Genomic DNA, 15,876 nt, shown 5'->3' on the forward strand with positions numbered 1-15,876 from the left:
AATAAAAAATAAAAATTGATAATTTTATTTTTATTCTTTTGTTAGCTTGCATTCTGAAGGACACTTTCCCTGAAAATTTTTTTTCGTAAGTTGTAAAACAAACATAAAATATACTGGGGACATGAAAATGACTGTTTTTGTGAGAATGACCCATATAAAGTGTTATATCCATTAATACACTAATTAATTGAGGAATATTGAATTGTGCGCAATAATTCACTCAATTTTTATAATTCCCAAATAAGGTCATTGCTCATTTAAAGTGCAATTTAATTTTAAAATTGTTTCACAATTTAGTTTTAAAATTTGATACTGAATTTAATTTAAAAAGTTGTTAACTTATTTTAAAGTTAATTTTCCGTTTTAAAAGCATATACCCAAGCCTTTAAGTTCATAACGCACAAAATATAATATTCAAAATTAATACTTATTTTTTGATAAACTGATAGCGCAGAAATTAAAGATTTCAAAGTAGATTTTAAATTTTTAAAAAATTCGTAGCTGACAAAATATTGTTTTCAAAGTTCTTAATAAATTTTTAACAAGTTCATAAATATAGTGTTCATTGCTAGTCAATGATAAATTGATAGCATGCAAAATGTAGTTTTCAAACCCGCTATAAGTCGTTCAACACTTTTTTTTATAAAAAAAAAAAGTTGAAATTTTCGAATTTAAGAACTGAAAAGTTCTAGTTTGAAAAACATGTTTTTAATGAAAATACAATTCAAAGTAATGCTACAGGCCCGTATGTAATATCTTTAATTATCTTAATATTTATGATGTTATGAATTTTTTTCCCCTCAAGTTAGCAGACTTTGAGATTCTGCTATGCCAAAAAAAATTAAGAATTTGGAATTTTTTTTTTTTTAATAGTAAGGAAGAAAGTTTCGAAAAGAACTAAAAAAAATGTTTTTTCTCTCAAAGCAATAAGAAAGTGATTTTTAGCAATGAAGAAGAAAACTTCCTTACTTTGTACTTGGATCCCATCTTCATCGTTAACTATCCACCAATTCCATGGTAACCACGATGCCATCCAATCAAATTTTACCTTGCATTTAAAATATCCTCGGTTAAGATATCGCTTCCATAAATCATCACGAAGTCTTTTTCAAACAAAGTCCAAATAGATTTAAGATCAACAGCAAAAGATACTTTTATAAAAGTTTCTATCACACAAAAAAAAGTGCTTTGAGCGATTTATGTTTTTACACTTAGTTATGAAAGAAAAAATTATGACACAAAAGAAAGTTATTATATTTTATCACATTAATATGAATTTCGTTTTTTTTTCTTCTTCCAAAAATAAATATAAAAAGCAATTTCACATTTGCAATAGTATTTAAATGTTTGTATACTGATTTCACTTTGAGCGAATTATTTGCAATCACAATTTTAGTGTTTAATTAGTATCAGAGTCGTCCACTGTCATAAAAATTTAAGGAGAGGAACTTTTTTTCCTTTTTTAGTTACTCTTAAAAAGTATCACTGGGTTTAAAACTTTCGTACATGGAAAATTTTTACGTAGCGATAAAAGGGGGAAAAAGTTTTCTAAATATCTAGAATGAAACGAGTTCAAAACAAGCCATGGCGGGTCAATAAATGCTAGGCTAGTAGTAATGGTTATTTTTGAGCTTTACATAATAACTTGGCAGTCGCCAAAAAGAAATCCAAATAATATGCTTAGAAAAGAACCGCAGTGCAGGCAATGTTTGGCACACATCATAACCACAGAGTTGGGGTTGGGGAAGATATTAAAAGGGAATTGATTCTCTTCGAGATGCTGCGAACACTATCACTACGGCAAGTCGGAATAAAGAGTGCAGGCAAAGCGTGTTTTACAGGCGACGGGTTGCCGGTGTTTGGCGCCAAAGAGGGCATTTCGATCGCCACATTCGATTTTGATAGAGTAGAGACTTTTCGATCTTTACCGGATTTTAGGCCCAAATGGAATGATCACGGAATAATTAAAAATAACAAATGAGAGGTGTGTAAAGGTGTTTGAAGACCCTTTAAGACGGACGTTTGCAGTCACGAATCTAAACTTGAGTTTTTGAGATCTTAATGCGTGATGCGTAAAAGCTTTTATGAAAATACCAATGAAATCACTGATTATTTTAGGTCGCAAGAGCTTTTCATAAAATACGAATCAAATGATTTTCCCTTTGGTAAAACAGGAGAACTTTTATGAATTAAACCATGTACATACATATTTTAATTTGGGGGAGGGGACACAAAATCTTCGATAAAAATACAAAATAAACAATTGATTCTTTATTTTTAACATGGGTTGGTCACGAAATTCAGTTTCTATAAAATAATAAAAACTTTATAATTGTTTGCGAAAGTTTTTCAATTCGGTTAAAAAAATTCTGGAGACATGGGGGGGGGGACATGCAAAAGTTATTGAGGGGTACAAAATTTGGACCGCTTTCCTGACCAAAGTTTCCCGGCTACCCCCCTATATTCTAAGGTAATCAGCAATCCGAATCCGTCAAAGAGAAAAAAAAGTATATTTATTCTGAGAAAGTACGTTTATGAGTCTGATTTCGTAACTTAAAATATCGCCTGCATTAATTAATTCTCATATTTTAGATCATCCCCTAGAACCATTAAGATAGATTCCTAGAATGGGAAGATCCGATCACTAGATCAAAAGTTATTCAACATTACCTTTTTTACGCACTGTACGATAGTCTTTATAGATATGGTAGTTGTGCATTCTCTATTTCAACTTCTCTATACATGTTTTCTTTATAAAAAAAATATTATTCAGTTTTTTTATATAAGTCATAAAAATGTTATTCTTTTCTTTTTCTTTTGATTCATTAAATTTCAAATAAAATGTATATTATACCTTTTTGAAAAGTAAGTCTTGAATGAAGTGTTTTTTTTTTTAACCACTTGTACGGCCGATTGCGGGACAATGTAGATTCTGTTTATCAATCCTAACAGTATCATTTTTGTGAAAGTTACACAACACACTATTGTTCAAGCACTTCTGTTTTATGCATTTAATCATTCCTTGATACACTAATTTTTACCATTTAAAAATTTAAAAAATTCTAATTTTTGTTGCTTTGTACATGATAATGAATAATTACTAAACAATGTTAAATTCAAAAGCATATATTAAAGGTAGCAAATTAATATTTAAGCGGGGATTAGAAACTAAAATACTAATGAAATGTAGCAATTAACGACTGAGGATGGCGAGACTAAAAACATCCAAATCCGCTTGTGATTGCCAGAAGAAAAGAGATGAGGTGAAAGGTGTTTAATAGAAAAAAATATTTAATTAGTCTCATAAGGCAATCAAACGGGCTTTATCTTTCTTTTCTCTCGAGTAATTGAACAGATTTTAATAGCTTTTTTCGATGTGTTTTGCCCCTCGATTATATATTAATTTGAGGCAGCTAAAGTCTTTCATTTTTTATATAGTCTCAACGCCACATGAAACGTCGCTGTAGGTAGAAAATTACATCTATATTTTCTTAATGAACATTAAAAATAATTTTCGTATTCCCCCCCCCCATATTTATTCTTTTTTTTATTTATTTATTCCTTCATTTTCAATTATTTATTTATTTTTGAAAATTGGAGGGTGGGTAATGATAAAAATTCAGAGAGAAAAAGAGCGCAGAGTTATAATATTATTAGGGAAATATTTATTGGAAAAATCAATATCAATTTATATGTTACTCAAACTATGGTGCGTATATCCGATATAAAAAAATTATCTAATGCTAAATTTTGATTAATTACGAACATTAATTACCTTTTAATAATTCTTAAAAACGTAAATGGTATCAATAATAATATGTACTAATTTTTTAAATATGTTAGAATTAAGTTTAAATGTAATCATTTAATATATTCATTTCTGAAACATTATGTTTATCATTATGCATGCATGTCAATATTTCTATTGCGTTAAACTGTTTCAATTTTGTATGATTTTTTTAATAAATTATTTTTTTCATTTAAATGATTAAAAATGTTTAATTATTTTTTCTTCCTCTTTTTGTATGCGCTGAAAATAAGAAGAAAAGAAAAAGATTGATAGATTATCTTACATTATTTGACAAAACATTAAACTATGAAGTTTGAAGAAACGGATACTTCTTATAACAATTTTCATATATTTTAAAGATAAACAAGTATATTTTATTTTATTTTATTTTAGAGAAATTTGTATTAAAATAAGAGTTTTCTTTTTTTAATTTTGTTGTTAGTAAAGAATGGTAACTTTAAGACAATTTTTATATTTTAAAGCAACACAAATAATGCTTCAGTTTATAGGCTAGCAAGTATTAGTTGAAAAGGTAATGGGCCAAATCTTCTCGAGCGAAACTTCGCGAGGGCGCAAAACTTCTCGAGGACAAATTCAAAAATGCGCAATTAAGATTAAGTTATTAATTTTTGCATTAATTTTAATAGACATTGTTTTATACATTATATAATTTTTTAATAAACTCAAATTCATAATTAACTTAATTTTAATGAAAGTAAAAATGTTAAATTGAATGTGTTTTTTTTTATATTTCATTATTTTAATTTAAAAAGGGAAATAAAAATGCTTAATGCTAATTTACAAAAGAAGTCAATGGTGAAGGGTCTTATGAAATTAAAATTATGAATGTCTTAAGAAATTATGAAGAGCTCTTATAAAATTAAAACTATTTATATTTGACTTGCAGAACATGGGGTACCATTTCAGAACAGCTGATTTAATAAATAAAAGTTCAAAAAAATCCTATTTTATTTTTTAAGGAGATTTAGGTAAGATTTAAAACTTTCTGCTCCCTTTTTTATTCTATAGACTTCGAATTTCGTACTGTCAGCTTATTAATTAGAACTCTCTGGATTGATTATTAAATATGTTTGTCCTATTAATGTATGCATTGTAAGATTAGTTTTATCAAATAATATTCATTATTTTTCCCAATGAATAAGAATTACACAACATCGCATCAATACTTTGACTGACTTTTTGCAATTCAAACTAGTATATAAATTATTCCCGAGCCAAACTAAGTGAAATGGAACAAAAAATAGAACAATGATCGGTGAAGATGAATTACATAAATAGCAATAAAAAGCACAAGGAAGTGTTACAAATTGTTACAAAGCAATTTTTATTATCTAGTGCAAAATTTATGTTATTTCGGGTTTGATGCAAAATAACAGTAGTTGTTGCTTTTTGTAATTTTAAAAAATCGTTTCTAAGCAAGGAGGCTCTTCATGATAAAAATAGTGCTAGACGGAATCATTTTAAATAAAATGAATCAAAACGCGGGATGATTAATGACATGAATAGCAAAGATGTGTAGCTTAAATAATTCATATTATGTCAAAATTTTTGAAGTTTCTAAAACACCTTTTCCTCGTCAAAGTATGGCGGATCGTAGTCTTGTTGGCATGAAAGATTAGACTACAAATACTTTAAAGAAAAAACCCAATCAGTATTAAATGGCATGATCTCTGCATTCAATTTTCTTTTTCATAACGTGAAATCACAACAATGCTCAAAATATTGCTCAACGATGAAAGAAAAATAAATTGCAGAACTTGGCCAGATGACTTGAGCGTGAATTATTGTCGAGTTTTTAAAAGTTTTAATCCTTAAAAATTGCATTTTTTTTCAACAATATTGTAAAAAAATTGATTTTCTTAAGAGACAGACTAATTTCCTTCATTTTGTTTACATATGAAAACAAACTTTTATATTCATTATTTTGAATATTAGACCCATATTAAAACCAAAAAATTGCAATTTTAAATGTGCCTGTCATTTTGAAAACTTATAGTACTGATAATAATTAGTTAGTTTTTAATTCTTACGTAAAATTTCAATTTGCAACCATTAACTAAAGTATAAAATAGTGTTTTTAAATCTAAAAACTCTCAAAAATTTACAAAACAGTAAAATATTTTTGACATTGTTTCAGAGAAAAACTTCGCTTTGTCATGCCACAAAATAATACAAAAAAATCAAGACTCATTAGCATCCGTGCCAAGTAATCATCAACAAAAACAAGTCAGCTGAACTTTTGGATGCTTTTTTTTCTTCTTTAAAAGCGATTCTCCGCCAAATTTACCAACTCTAGAAACCGATGGCATCAAAAAGAAAGCGCCATCTCTGTCGCTTTGGCGGATGAAAAATGCGAATACAAAAAAATATAACTCTAGTTAATGGTTTGAGTTGAAGTTCTTGGGTGATGGGCGAACGAACAGTTAGGAAAAGGCGGAAAGCTCTTAGAGCAAGTTCACGACTAGCTTTGCTCTTTTTTTCCTTGCCCTTTTAAGCCATTCCAAAACCGTTATTTTTCGCATCACGTGCCGCTTGGGCGATTTCTGAATAAAGAACTTTCCGGTTCCTACACTTGTTTAAAATTTTATAAAGCTAGATTAATGGCTGTTTGGATAGATGAATTAAATAATATTTTACGCAATATCTTAAATATTGAAAAATAAAAGAAGATAAATTAAGAGGTTTTACAAACGATTAAGATTTGTAAATTAAATAATAGTTAGTCACCCAGAGTTAAAACTATATGCAATGATTAGTTCCACATTTTATTTGGAACCTCTTGCTTGCAGAAATATATTCATGGAATCTCGACCCATTTGATTTCTCCTTCAAACATGGCAAAGATTTCCTTCAAAAGCTGAAACCCATTCTATTAATATCGTGCACACATACATTTATTGCATTGTATAATGAATGTTTACTTAAATTTAAATCGAGGAAAGTAGAGTAAAATGATAAACTTGGTATATTCCCGATGAAATCATAGTTAGCAGTACACGCCCTGCTCACGTGTCTCTATTAATGGGTTATGAAATCCACTATAATATAAATTGAGACGTTTTTTTTTTTTTTAAACTAGAGGAGACACAAATGTAAGTCTTTTATGAGAGTTTGTTTATTTGCGATAATCTTGGATAGCGATAAACAACTTCAAATCCAAAATGGTAGTGTGGGATAGGTAAAATGACCGGGATTTCATATAATCCATAAATTAATCTTCTGGGTTTGTGGTTCATTTCATACAGCGAAAGAGCTTCGAAAAACACTATTAAGATCCCTCTTTCACTGACTTGCATTTTAGACAAGAATTCTAAACATGCATATTAAAGGCGGTCATTATGGGTCCTCCTGTATCTGTTATAAGAGCAAATTCATTCTATAAAGACTAAATATAATTGAAGCAATGTACTCACCACTGTTGGCGTCACAGGAGCAGGTGTCCGAATAACTGGATGGATATCCAGTGGATGTCCGACGATAATCGCTTTCATCTGATGGTGTCCACTGTGCAAAACTGTCTCTACGGCTGAGTCCTTCTGCATTCAATGAACTAATAAGAACAGATCCATTCTTTTTAAAATTTTCAACAAAGTTTTCGATCTGCATCTCAATTTGACTGTGGTAGGATTTCAAAGGCATTCTTGTAGCTCAATTTATCCACCCATTATTATGAAATTATCTCATTTTATTCATTAGTGTCAATTTATGAACTTGCAGAGTTGCAGTGAGATGTAATATCTAAAAAACAGATTCTCTCGTGAAAATATCTAAACTACAAAGTTTGGTGCAAGTACGAGTCATTCAGTCATTTGAAAACTCAGAAAAAATATTCTACAAAATAAAAGGAAATTGAGTTTTGGTATTCGGAAGCACGTTATAGCTGAAACGCATTTGTCCAAGAAAAATACCCACTTAATTACTCTCAAAACAATTTATTACATGCTTGTTTTGATCTTTAGAATCAGATTCTAAGAAGATTTTCCACTTAATAAAGGCATAATAGTCATCTGATTCAAATTCTCAGACAGTTATGTTGATATTAGAATCAAGTTTTAAAAGCCGATAGAAGTTGGTCCGCTAAATCAACAGTCTTAAGCATGACCTAGAAACACTACAAAATATTCCTTTAGAGATTTTTAGGTTTTTCTGCTTCTATCATTTGTTTCCGAAACTAAAAGTTAGATCACTGTTAAACATCTGACGGAATCTTTATTGTCGTCGATAAATTTTAGATTTTATTAGCAAGGACTTCAGAATCTGTTAGTGGAAAGCGGGTAGAATTAAGAACCGGAATGCTCTTAATTTTCAGTCTTTGGAACCAAACTTGAATCACAGTTCATTGGAGCTCTGAATCAATGTTTAATTTTCTGGTTCATAATTCTATTTAGAAAAAGAGCTCGAAGAAGTTTTATGTAGTTGTCACTTATCCCAAAACAAGGAACTCCTTAAGTATTTAAATCTTCAGAACTACATTTAGGTTTTGGAGTACAAATCCAACTCTTTAAAACTGTTGTGAATACTTTGTACTCGTAAATAGTAAATGTTTTCGTCTTAGAAATTCCTCTATAGAAATTCTTCTCCTATTTGTTTTAAGAATGAATGTTCATATAAAAATTATTCACAAGCCTACTTAAAAAACACTAGGCTTAAAAGCACATTCTTCAAAAAACTACATTTGAAACTTATTGGAAGCAAAATGCGTCATTTTATTTAGATTGTTGATCAATAGGAAAGTCTGTTCTAAACAGTGATCTTAGCAGACAACACTGTTTTTTTATACAGAAACTTTAAATGCATAATAATAATTTTAATAATAAACAGTAATTTTTGCACCTTTTTAATATAAATGTAACAGTTGAAATGATATCTACTTTTTTAATATCAACTTTTTAAATATCAATCAAACATGGCAGTTTTTTGAAATCCTCAAAGCCGACTCCTTTTTATACATTTCAATAAAAAATCATTTTCTTTACAATTCAACCCAAAACAAATTTATCGTTATATCGTTTTCGTGCAAATCGTTCCTATCTTTAATTAAATAGTCGTTTACCAGTTTTTCTGATAACAGTTCAATAGCACACTTTTTACAACAAAAACTACATGTCTGACTCCAAAATTTTTTCAATCAAAACTCCACATGTCAATCTCAAATTCTACTAAAGTTCAATAGCAATTTCTTTGAAATAAAAAAATCATAAGTTTGATTGCAAAATTTTAAAATCAAAATTCCGCGAATCAATACCTCAGTTTAATAAAGGTTTGGCAGTCGTCCCCACAGAATTTTAATAGCAAATTGTCACTATATTGCAAATTTTAAAATCAATCACATCTTCCTCAATTCAATAAAGGTTCAGCAGCTTTTTCCATTGAAATTCACTAGCAAACTTTTTATAGTAAAAACTATAAGTCTGACTGCGTAATTTGAAATCAAAATTTTAGAAGTCAATATTATCTTCCTCAATTTAATAAATGTTCAGCAGTCGTTCTCACTAAAGTTCAACAACAAACTTTATTAAAAACTGTAGTTTCACACATCAATACTCAATTCAATAAAGTTTTTAACAGTCATTCAAGTTTAACAGCAAACTTATGACTGCTATTTTTAGAGCCAAGTTATACAAGTTCATTGAGCAAGAATATACTTGTTTGCATATGAAAGGTTAAAAACTTATTATAAACAGTTCATAAGAATGTATAAAACAGCTTTGATTTGGTGCATGCACTACTCGTGAAACTGACTATGTTCTTTGATTTCTAAATAACACCAAAATATTATGCAGAATAAGAAAGAAAATGCTACAGATTGAAGACCCTCATTTCAAGAGAAACCATCATTTCGATGATATAGTGCCAACATTCAATGACTACAATAATATAATGTATAATACAAATTTGTGAGAAGAAGAGATTGTCAAAGATGAGAATGTTTCAAAACTGGGGTTAGGAACCTACGAAATGAAAAGAAATACATTTAACATCCAGCATTTTAAATAACATATCATTTATACTAATCATTTTAAGAGAGTCCGGAATCGTTTTTTAAATTTTTTGTTTTAAAAATGCTTTTGTTGAATTTTTTTATACTGTTGTGCGATACAAAAAGCATACACAAAATGCTTTACAAATTGTTTTCAAATTATTATTTTTTTTTCAAAAATAATTAACTAGTTAATTAAATGTTTTAATTGCAAACAATAATAATTAAAAAAAATAAGTCACATTGATGACGTCACGTACTAAAACAACCTGCTTTCAAGATCATTCTCCCATAAAGATTAAGGGTGTTTAATTTAGTTTGTTTATTTGTAAAAATAAGTTATCTCAGGTATAAAAACCATTAATAATAGAAAAACATCTCAATGAATCCAATAAAGTATTTATTTTTTTCAATAAGCGAGTTTTAAAAAAGAGAACATTTATTTGAGTAGGAATCTTTGTGAAAGGTGTGATTTCATTATACCAGACTGTTATCTTTGTTCTTGATACAGATTATCTATGAAGATTCTCAAAATGACCTTATTGGTAATAAACAAGGTGGAAATTACTTTAAAGAGGGGGTTCGCTTCACCCACCCATCTCGCTACGCAATCGTATAGCTGTTGATTATCTTCTCTAATGTTTTAAAATAGATGCATAAAATTTCGAGACAAAAATATTTATGTAAAATCGAAGTTAAACGTATCACTTTAATCGTGATGGGGAAAAGCATGCATTTCACTCCCGAGAGAAGACTGCTCACGTATCGGAGCAATCTATAAAGGAGACAAAAGGGCTGGAGCTATGATCTTAGAGATATTTGGAAACGTTAACAAAGCACGGGAGGGAAATAAGACTCGATATAATCCGGTTAACAGAGTATATCAATATAACCTTTTTCGTAAATTCATTTCTTGCATGACAACGCTAGACCACACTCAAACGAGGCAACAGATCAACTTTAGCTGAAACTCAAATGGGACGTTCTTAACCACCTACACTACTGTTCAGATCTGTCACCTTGTGACTTCAAATTCCTCGGTAAACTCAAGAATACTACCATCTGCAATGCAGGCTTCAGAACGTTCTTGAAAAGGAAATAATTATGACGCTGCCAGAGCATTGGATTTGATTAAACCACTAAACATGGCGCGTCTTATGTTGATATGCCCTTAACAAATCAAATGCGAAATAAGAATTTTTATCTTTGTTTCGTGGTAGAAGAAAATCGTCTAGAAGAAACAATAATCTTATATTTATTTTTTTATCAGTTTCTTTAAAAGCGAGTAGAAAGACGCATATTTGTTACGATTTTCAGACATTTTTATTAATTCTTATTACTTGTTAATAGATTATTCAATAAGTTTTGTTTTCTCATTTCACACAATTTAAGAAAACAAGCAGGAAAAAAAAAAGGCTGTACATACAAGTCGGCGATGATGTTGATATACGTTCACGCTAAGAGATAGGCATTCATTTGGCGTGAACTTAGATGCTCTCTCCATAGGAATGTTTTTTTTTTCTTAACTTGCAACAGAGAACAGTATTAACTACAACAATTTCAGCTTATAGCTTACCACAAAATGTGCCTGCTGCACTGTCTTTAGTTTGATATTAAACTAAAACGTTCTTTAAACTTAAGTTTATGCGTTGTAAGCAAATAGCAAAAATACTATACTATGTAATTTGAGCCGTGATGGCTTAGGGAATAGAGCGTTCGCCTTCCAATGAGGTGAACCGGGTACGAATCCCTGCGATGGCTGGCCGATATGAGTCCGCATCCGGCTAGCACCGACCTCAGTGATGACGTGAAATATCCTCAGGGGTATACGGATCATGGGTTATAGACACTTTGCCTTCAGGATAACCGTGGGAGGTTCTCGTGGTCTTTAAATCCATGTCACGCAAATGCGGGTTAATTCCATCAAAAAGTCCTCCACGAAAGCAAATTTCTCCCAAAACTCGATCCAGGAGTTCCCTTGTCCTCTGGATTGGGTTCAAAATGACAAGGCTACGCAGTTGAACATGAGTAGTCGTAAAACCAAAAATTGGGTTCAACGACGGTTACAAAATAAAATTATGTCATTTTATTGTTTAAAATCCTTGTAAAATAATTTAAAAATTATATCTGTTAAGAAAATTATCAAATGTTACACTAAAGAATCGAAAATAATAAATCGCAATTTAACTGGCACCCCTAATTGTGAAAGACCCTTAGTGGATAAAGGATTAGATTATGAATGAGGATATGATGCTTTTTAAGTTTCTTTAAATAAAATATGTGAAATAGCCTAGAACTCAACACATGAAGAGGGTTGCACATTGAGTTCCACCCATTTTTTTTTTTTTTTTTTTGGTTTACTGCATTAATAAGTTTCTTTTTTTTTTTAATATCTACTACATATTTAATTTCTAATTTTGAGGAAAGATGAGGATTAACTGAGTTAGTGCTGCAATCGGTAGCTTCAAATTCACTATTCGGAGCCTCTGTCACAAGTTTCACACACTTTTCAATAGCCTGGAAGTGACAGCGAAACTTTCTTTTTCTCATTGTTCCAGGATTAATCAAGTGATTTAATATCATCTTCTTTCAAGTCTTGCAGCACTGGGAAGGATATATCCATTTCTAGCTTCACTTATTTAATTCAAAACTCCTGTTACAACTTTTCCGTAGCCTGGGAGAGACAGGGTTCTCTATTTTGCCAGAATTCATAAGTGATTTAAGATCATCTTCATTGAAGTCTTACAGCATTCTGGGAAGATCCCAAAAATTCCATTCCATGATTTCAGAATAATCCGAAGTTTGAAAGTGTATCGTTTGGTTGTGCGAAATTTGGTCTTTGCTCAACAAATTCCCGTCTACCAACAATATTTGTAGTATATTTTAAATGCAATCACCTTGTGGAGTCGTCTCTAGAAGACTTCGAAAATCGCGATTCTGTTTCTTAACCAAGATAAAATAATAACACTGAAATTCTGTTACTACAGTTATCACTTTTTTGAAAAAATAAGCGATCCTCAAATGTCGATTCTGATCACATTTACGAATAAGTAAATAAATGAAGAAAAAAAAAAGCTTTTTTAATTGCCTCAGTCCAAGAAAAAGTTTCAAAGCGGAAAAAGGAAATAAGCGGTACTTTTGTTATGTGCATTTAACATGCGAGTTTCATACCTGTTCTGAAGGAAATCACCGTTAAAATATATCTGTTACATTAAACGAAAACTTGAAGAGAGGTAAAGAAAGCATTGCGTGTGTCCATATAAAACGTGTGTGTTACTTTTAAAAGGAAAACATGAATAAAAAATCGAAAGATTTGTTATGGAAAATGAATCGGGGCCTATGTTTGCGAATGTTCCATCATGTTGGGTGTGGCAAGTCTCTGAACGAGGTGCACGCGATTGAGATGTCGGAAGAAATTAAAAAAGATTTTTTCCACTTGTCAAATGTTTAGATTTTTAATCAAAAACATTGAAAACTAGTAACCGAATGTGTCCGTAGAACTGTTTTTTTCACTAGAAATACTATTTCTACTCTATGTAAACTGAATAAGAGTCTGTTATTTTAAGATCAATAGTTGCTCAGTACATACATCTTAAACAGCAATTAAAGATCTAGTCTATAAATGTGTACGTTTTTTGCCATTTCTACAATAAAAAAACTGAAAAAGAAAATGTTACTTCAAGATCAATAGAGGCTCAATAATTGTTCCAATCGGATTTTTTTTTAAATAATCATAACCAATTAATGTAATAGCTTATCTATTTCTTTCATCATATCTACAAACTGTAAGCTGAATAGGAATCTTTTTTTTAAAGATTAATAGCTGCTCAATAATTATTCCTTTTGGATCTTTTTTTTTTTTAAATAGCCAATAAATGTGAAGTAGATCTACTTTCTTGGGCCTTTCTACGATATGGTAAAAGAAAAAGAACATGTTATATTAAGATTAATAGCAGCTCAATAATCATTCCAATCGGATTTTTTTTTTTCATTGAATAGCCAATATATGAGTTTTCCGGAATTTTTATGTACAACATGGAAACTGGAAGGAAGAAAAGGAACGTGTTATTTTAAGATTAAGAATCATTCCAATCAGATTTTTTATTTTGAATTGCCAATAATTGCGTAAGTAGATCGAATTTTTTCGCCTGTTCTACAATACGAGAACTGAAAAAGGAACATGTCATTTAAAGTTATATTATGGAGCAATAGTTATTCCAATCAGATTTCTTTTAAAATAACCTTAACCCATGAATGCAATAGCTGATCTATTTCTTTTACCATCTTTTCAAAATGTAAACTGAAAAGAAACATGCTATTTTAAGATCAATAATGGCCGATTAGATTTTTTTTTTATAAATGTTCAAGTAGATCTACTTTTTTCGCCATTTCTACAGTTACGGAAACTGAACAAGAGCCCGTTGTTTTAAGATGAATATCTGTTCAATAATTATTCTAATCGAATTTATGTTTAAATAGTCAATAAAATGTGTAAATAGATCTACTCCCCTCTGATTTCTACTCATGTGTAGAAATCAGAGGTAGAAGATCAGAGAATGTAGAATCATTTCTCCACATGTGTAAGGTAAAATAATCCGACCTCCCCTCAGTTGGGTATTCGGAGCGATGGCCCGTCCTCCCGAGAAGACCACAATCCCGACACCGCCCGGCCGACCAACCAGATGGGCTAGGCGCACCCGTGGCATTTATTAAAACTCTAAAAATTTACAATTACGAAATACTACAGGTGATGGCAACATTAAATACATAAAGAAGTGCTCCGGGAAACCCACCTTATAGTGCGTTTCCGCCGATGGAGTAAAATGTGTAAAAGGAACATGTTATTTTGGGATAAATGATGGCGGTGCAATAAAAATCCCAGCAGAAATTTTTAAAACTTATCTACAAAAGTATTAGTAACTGCTTCTTCCACTTCCATCATTTGTACAGTATTTAATGTAATAAGAAACGTGTTAGTTTAAGATGAATAGCTCTTTAACCGATATACCAACGGAATTTCTGAAATAGTCCATAAATGTGTTTAGTCAAGCTTATTAATTTATGTTAAAAAAAGTAGCTCAATGCTTATCTTTTAACTATTTTTTTAAAAAATAACCTGCTGAACTATTGCTATAATTGAATTTTCCACTTTATCTTCTCTGTGTGCACGAAAAAGGAACATATTATTTTAGGGTTAATTGTAGCAGCTCAAATGTATAAACCCCTACCGAAGGGTTTTAATAATATTTTATAAATGAAGGACTGCTGTTAATACTAAATAAAATAATAAATAATTTTAACACCGCTGAAGGCTTCTGATTTTCTAAAACATAAAAGTAGGAACGTTAGTACCGTCATGTGGGGCTACTTTGTGCAAATTCGAATTTAACACTTTTCAAGTGCTGCTATTCAGTATTATGTTTTTTTCACGTTAAAAATGCGTGGAATTTGAAGATAGAAGTCTCCTCTATTACTACAAACATTTTTTTCGAATTTTAAAACAATCTCAGAGTGTGTTTTGTTTATCCAATGTCAACAACTTTCCGAGAACGTCGGACGTCGAAAAGTGTGCGAGGAAACTTTAGCTGTGAAATGCAGAGACTTTGATATAACTATTGTCGTAAGTGCAAAATTTTTTATTTATCTATATTATATAAAACGCTAATATGTATGTATCAAGGAAACCGATTATATTTCCTTTCTCGCGTTGGCAACAGTTTTCATTTTTAATTGATGGGCTTCGGCGCGCAAGTGCACGTAGTGAGCATCATATTCGCGATCGCAACGAACTATAGGGGGCGTTGTTGTATGAGACGCTTACCTGCGATTTCTATATGAACCGTCATTCAGTTACTCTGGAGACGTCGTTAATGTAGCGTGTAGCATTGCAACGTTCCTTCTTTAATGTGGCTTATTAAATTTAAAAAAGAAAAATGCTTGATCTTCTTTCTTGTACAACCGAAAACAAAATGGTATCTCTTTTTATTAGAGAAGGAATAAGGGTCTCGATTTGAGTTAAATCTACGATTTGAATTAGTTTCGTTTCTGATATTCTTATAAGAGTTAAAACCTAATGCCCGAGAAA

At 30.5% G+C, this 15,876-nt stretch overlaps 1 protein-coding gene across 2 annotated transcripts in view; it reads right to left on the minus strand.

Moving 5' to 3' along the window:
• The window catches only part of LOC107440808 (guanine nucleotide exchange factor DBS), a 139,369-nt gene that overhangs the window by 109,077 nt on the left and 14,416 nt on the right, over positions 1–15,876 (minus strand). The window contains exon 2 of one of the 2 annotated variants that reach the window (XM_071180809.1): positions 7,225–9,762. In XM_071180809.1, the coding sequence (XP_071036910.1) occupies positions 7,225–7,450 (226 nt within the window). In that variant the 5' untranslated portion in view covers positions 7,451–9,762. Of the gene's footprint in view, positions 1–969; positions 1,870–7,224; positions 9,763–15,876 lie in introns of those variants that run through there. The other variant, XM_071180810.1, reaches the window with a different exon arrangement.

The sequence above is a fragment of the Parasteatoda tepidariorum genome, chromosome 5, assembly GCF_043381705.1.
Source record: "Parasteatoda tepidariorum isolate YZ-2023 chromosome 5, CAS_Ptep_4.0, whole genome shotgun sequence".
Lineage (NCBI taxonomy): Eukaryota > Metazoa > Arthropoda > Arachnida > Araneae > Theridiidae > Parasteatoda > Parasteatoda tepidariorum.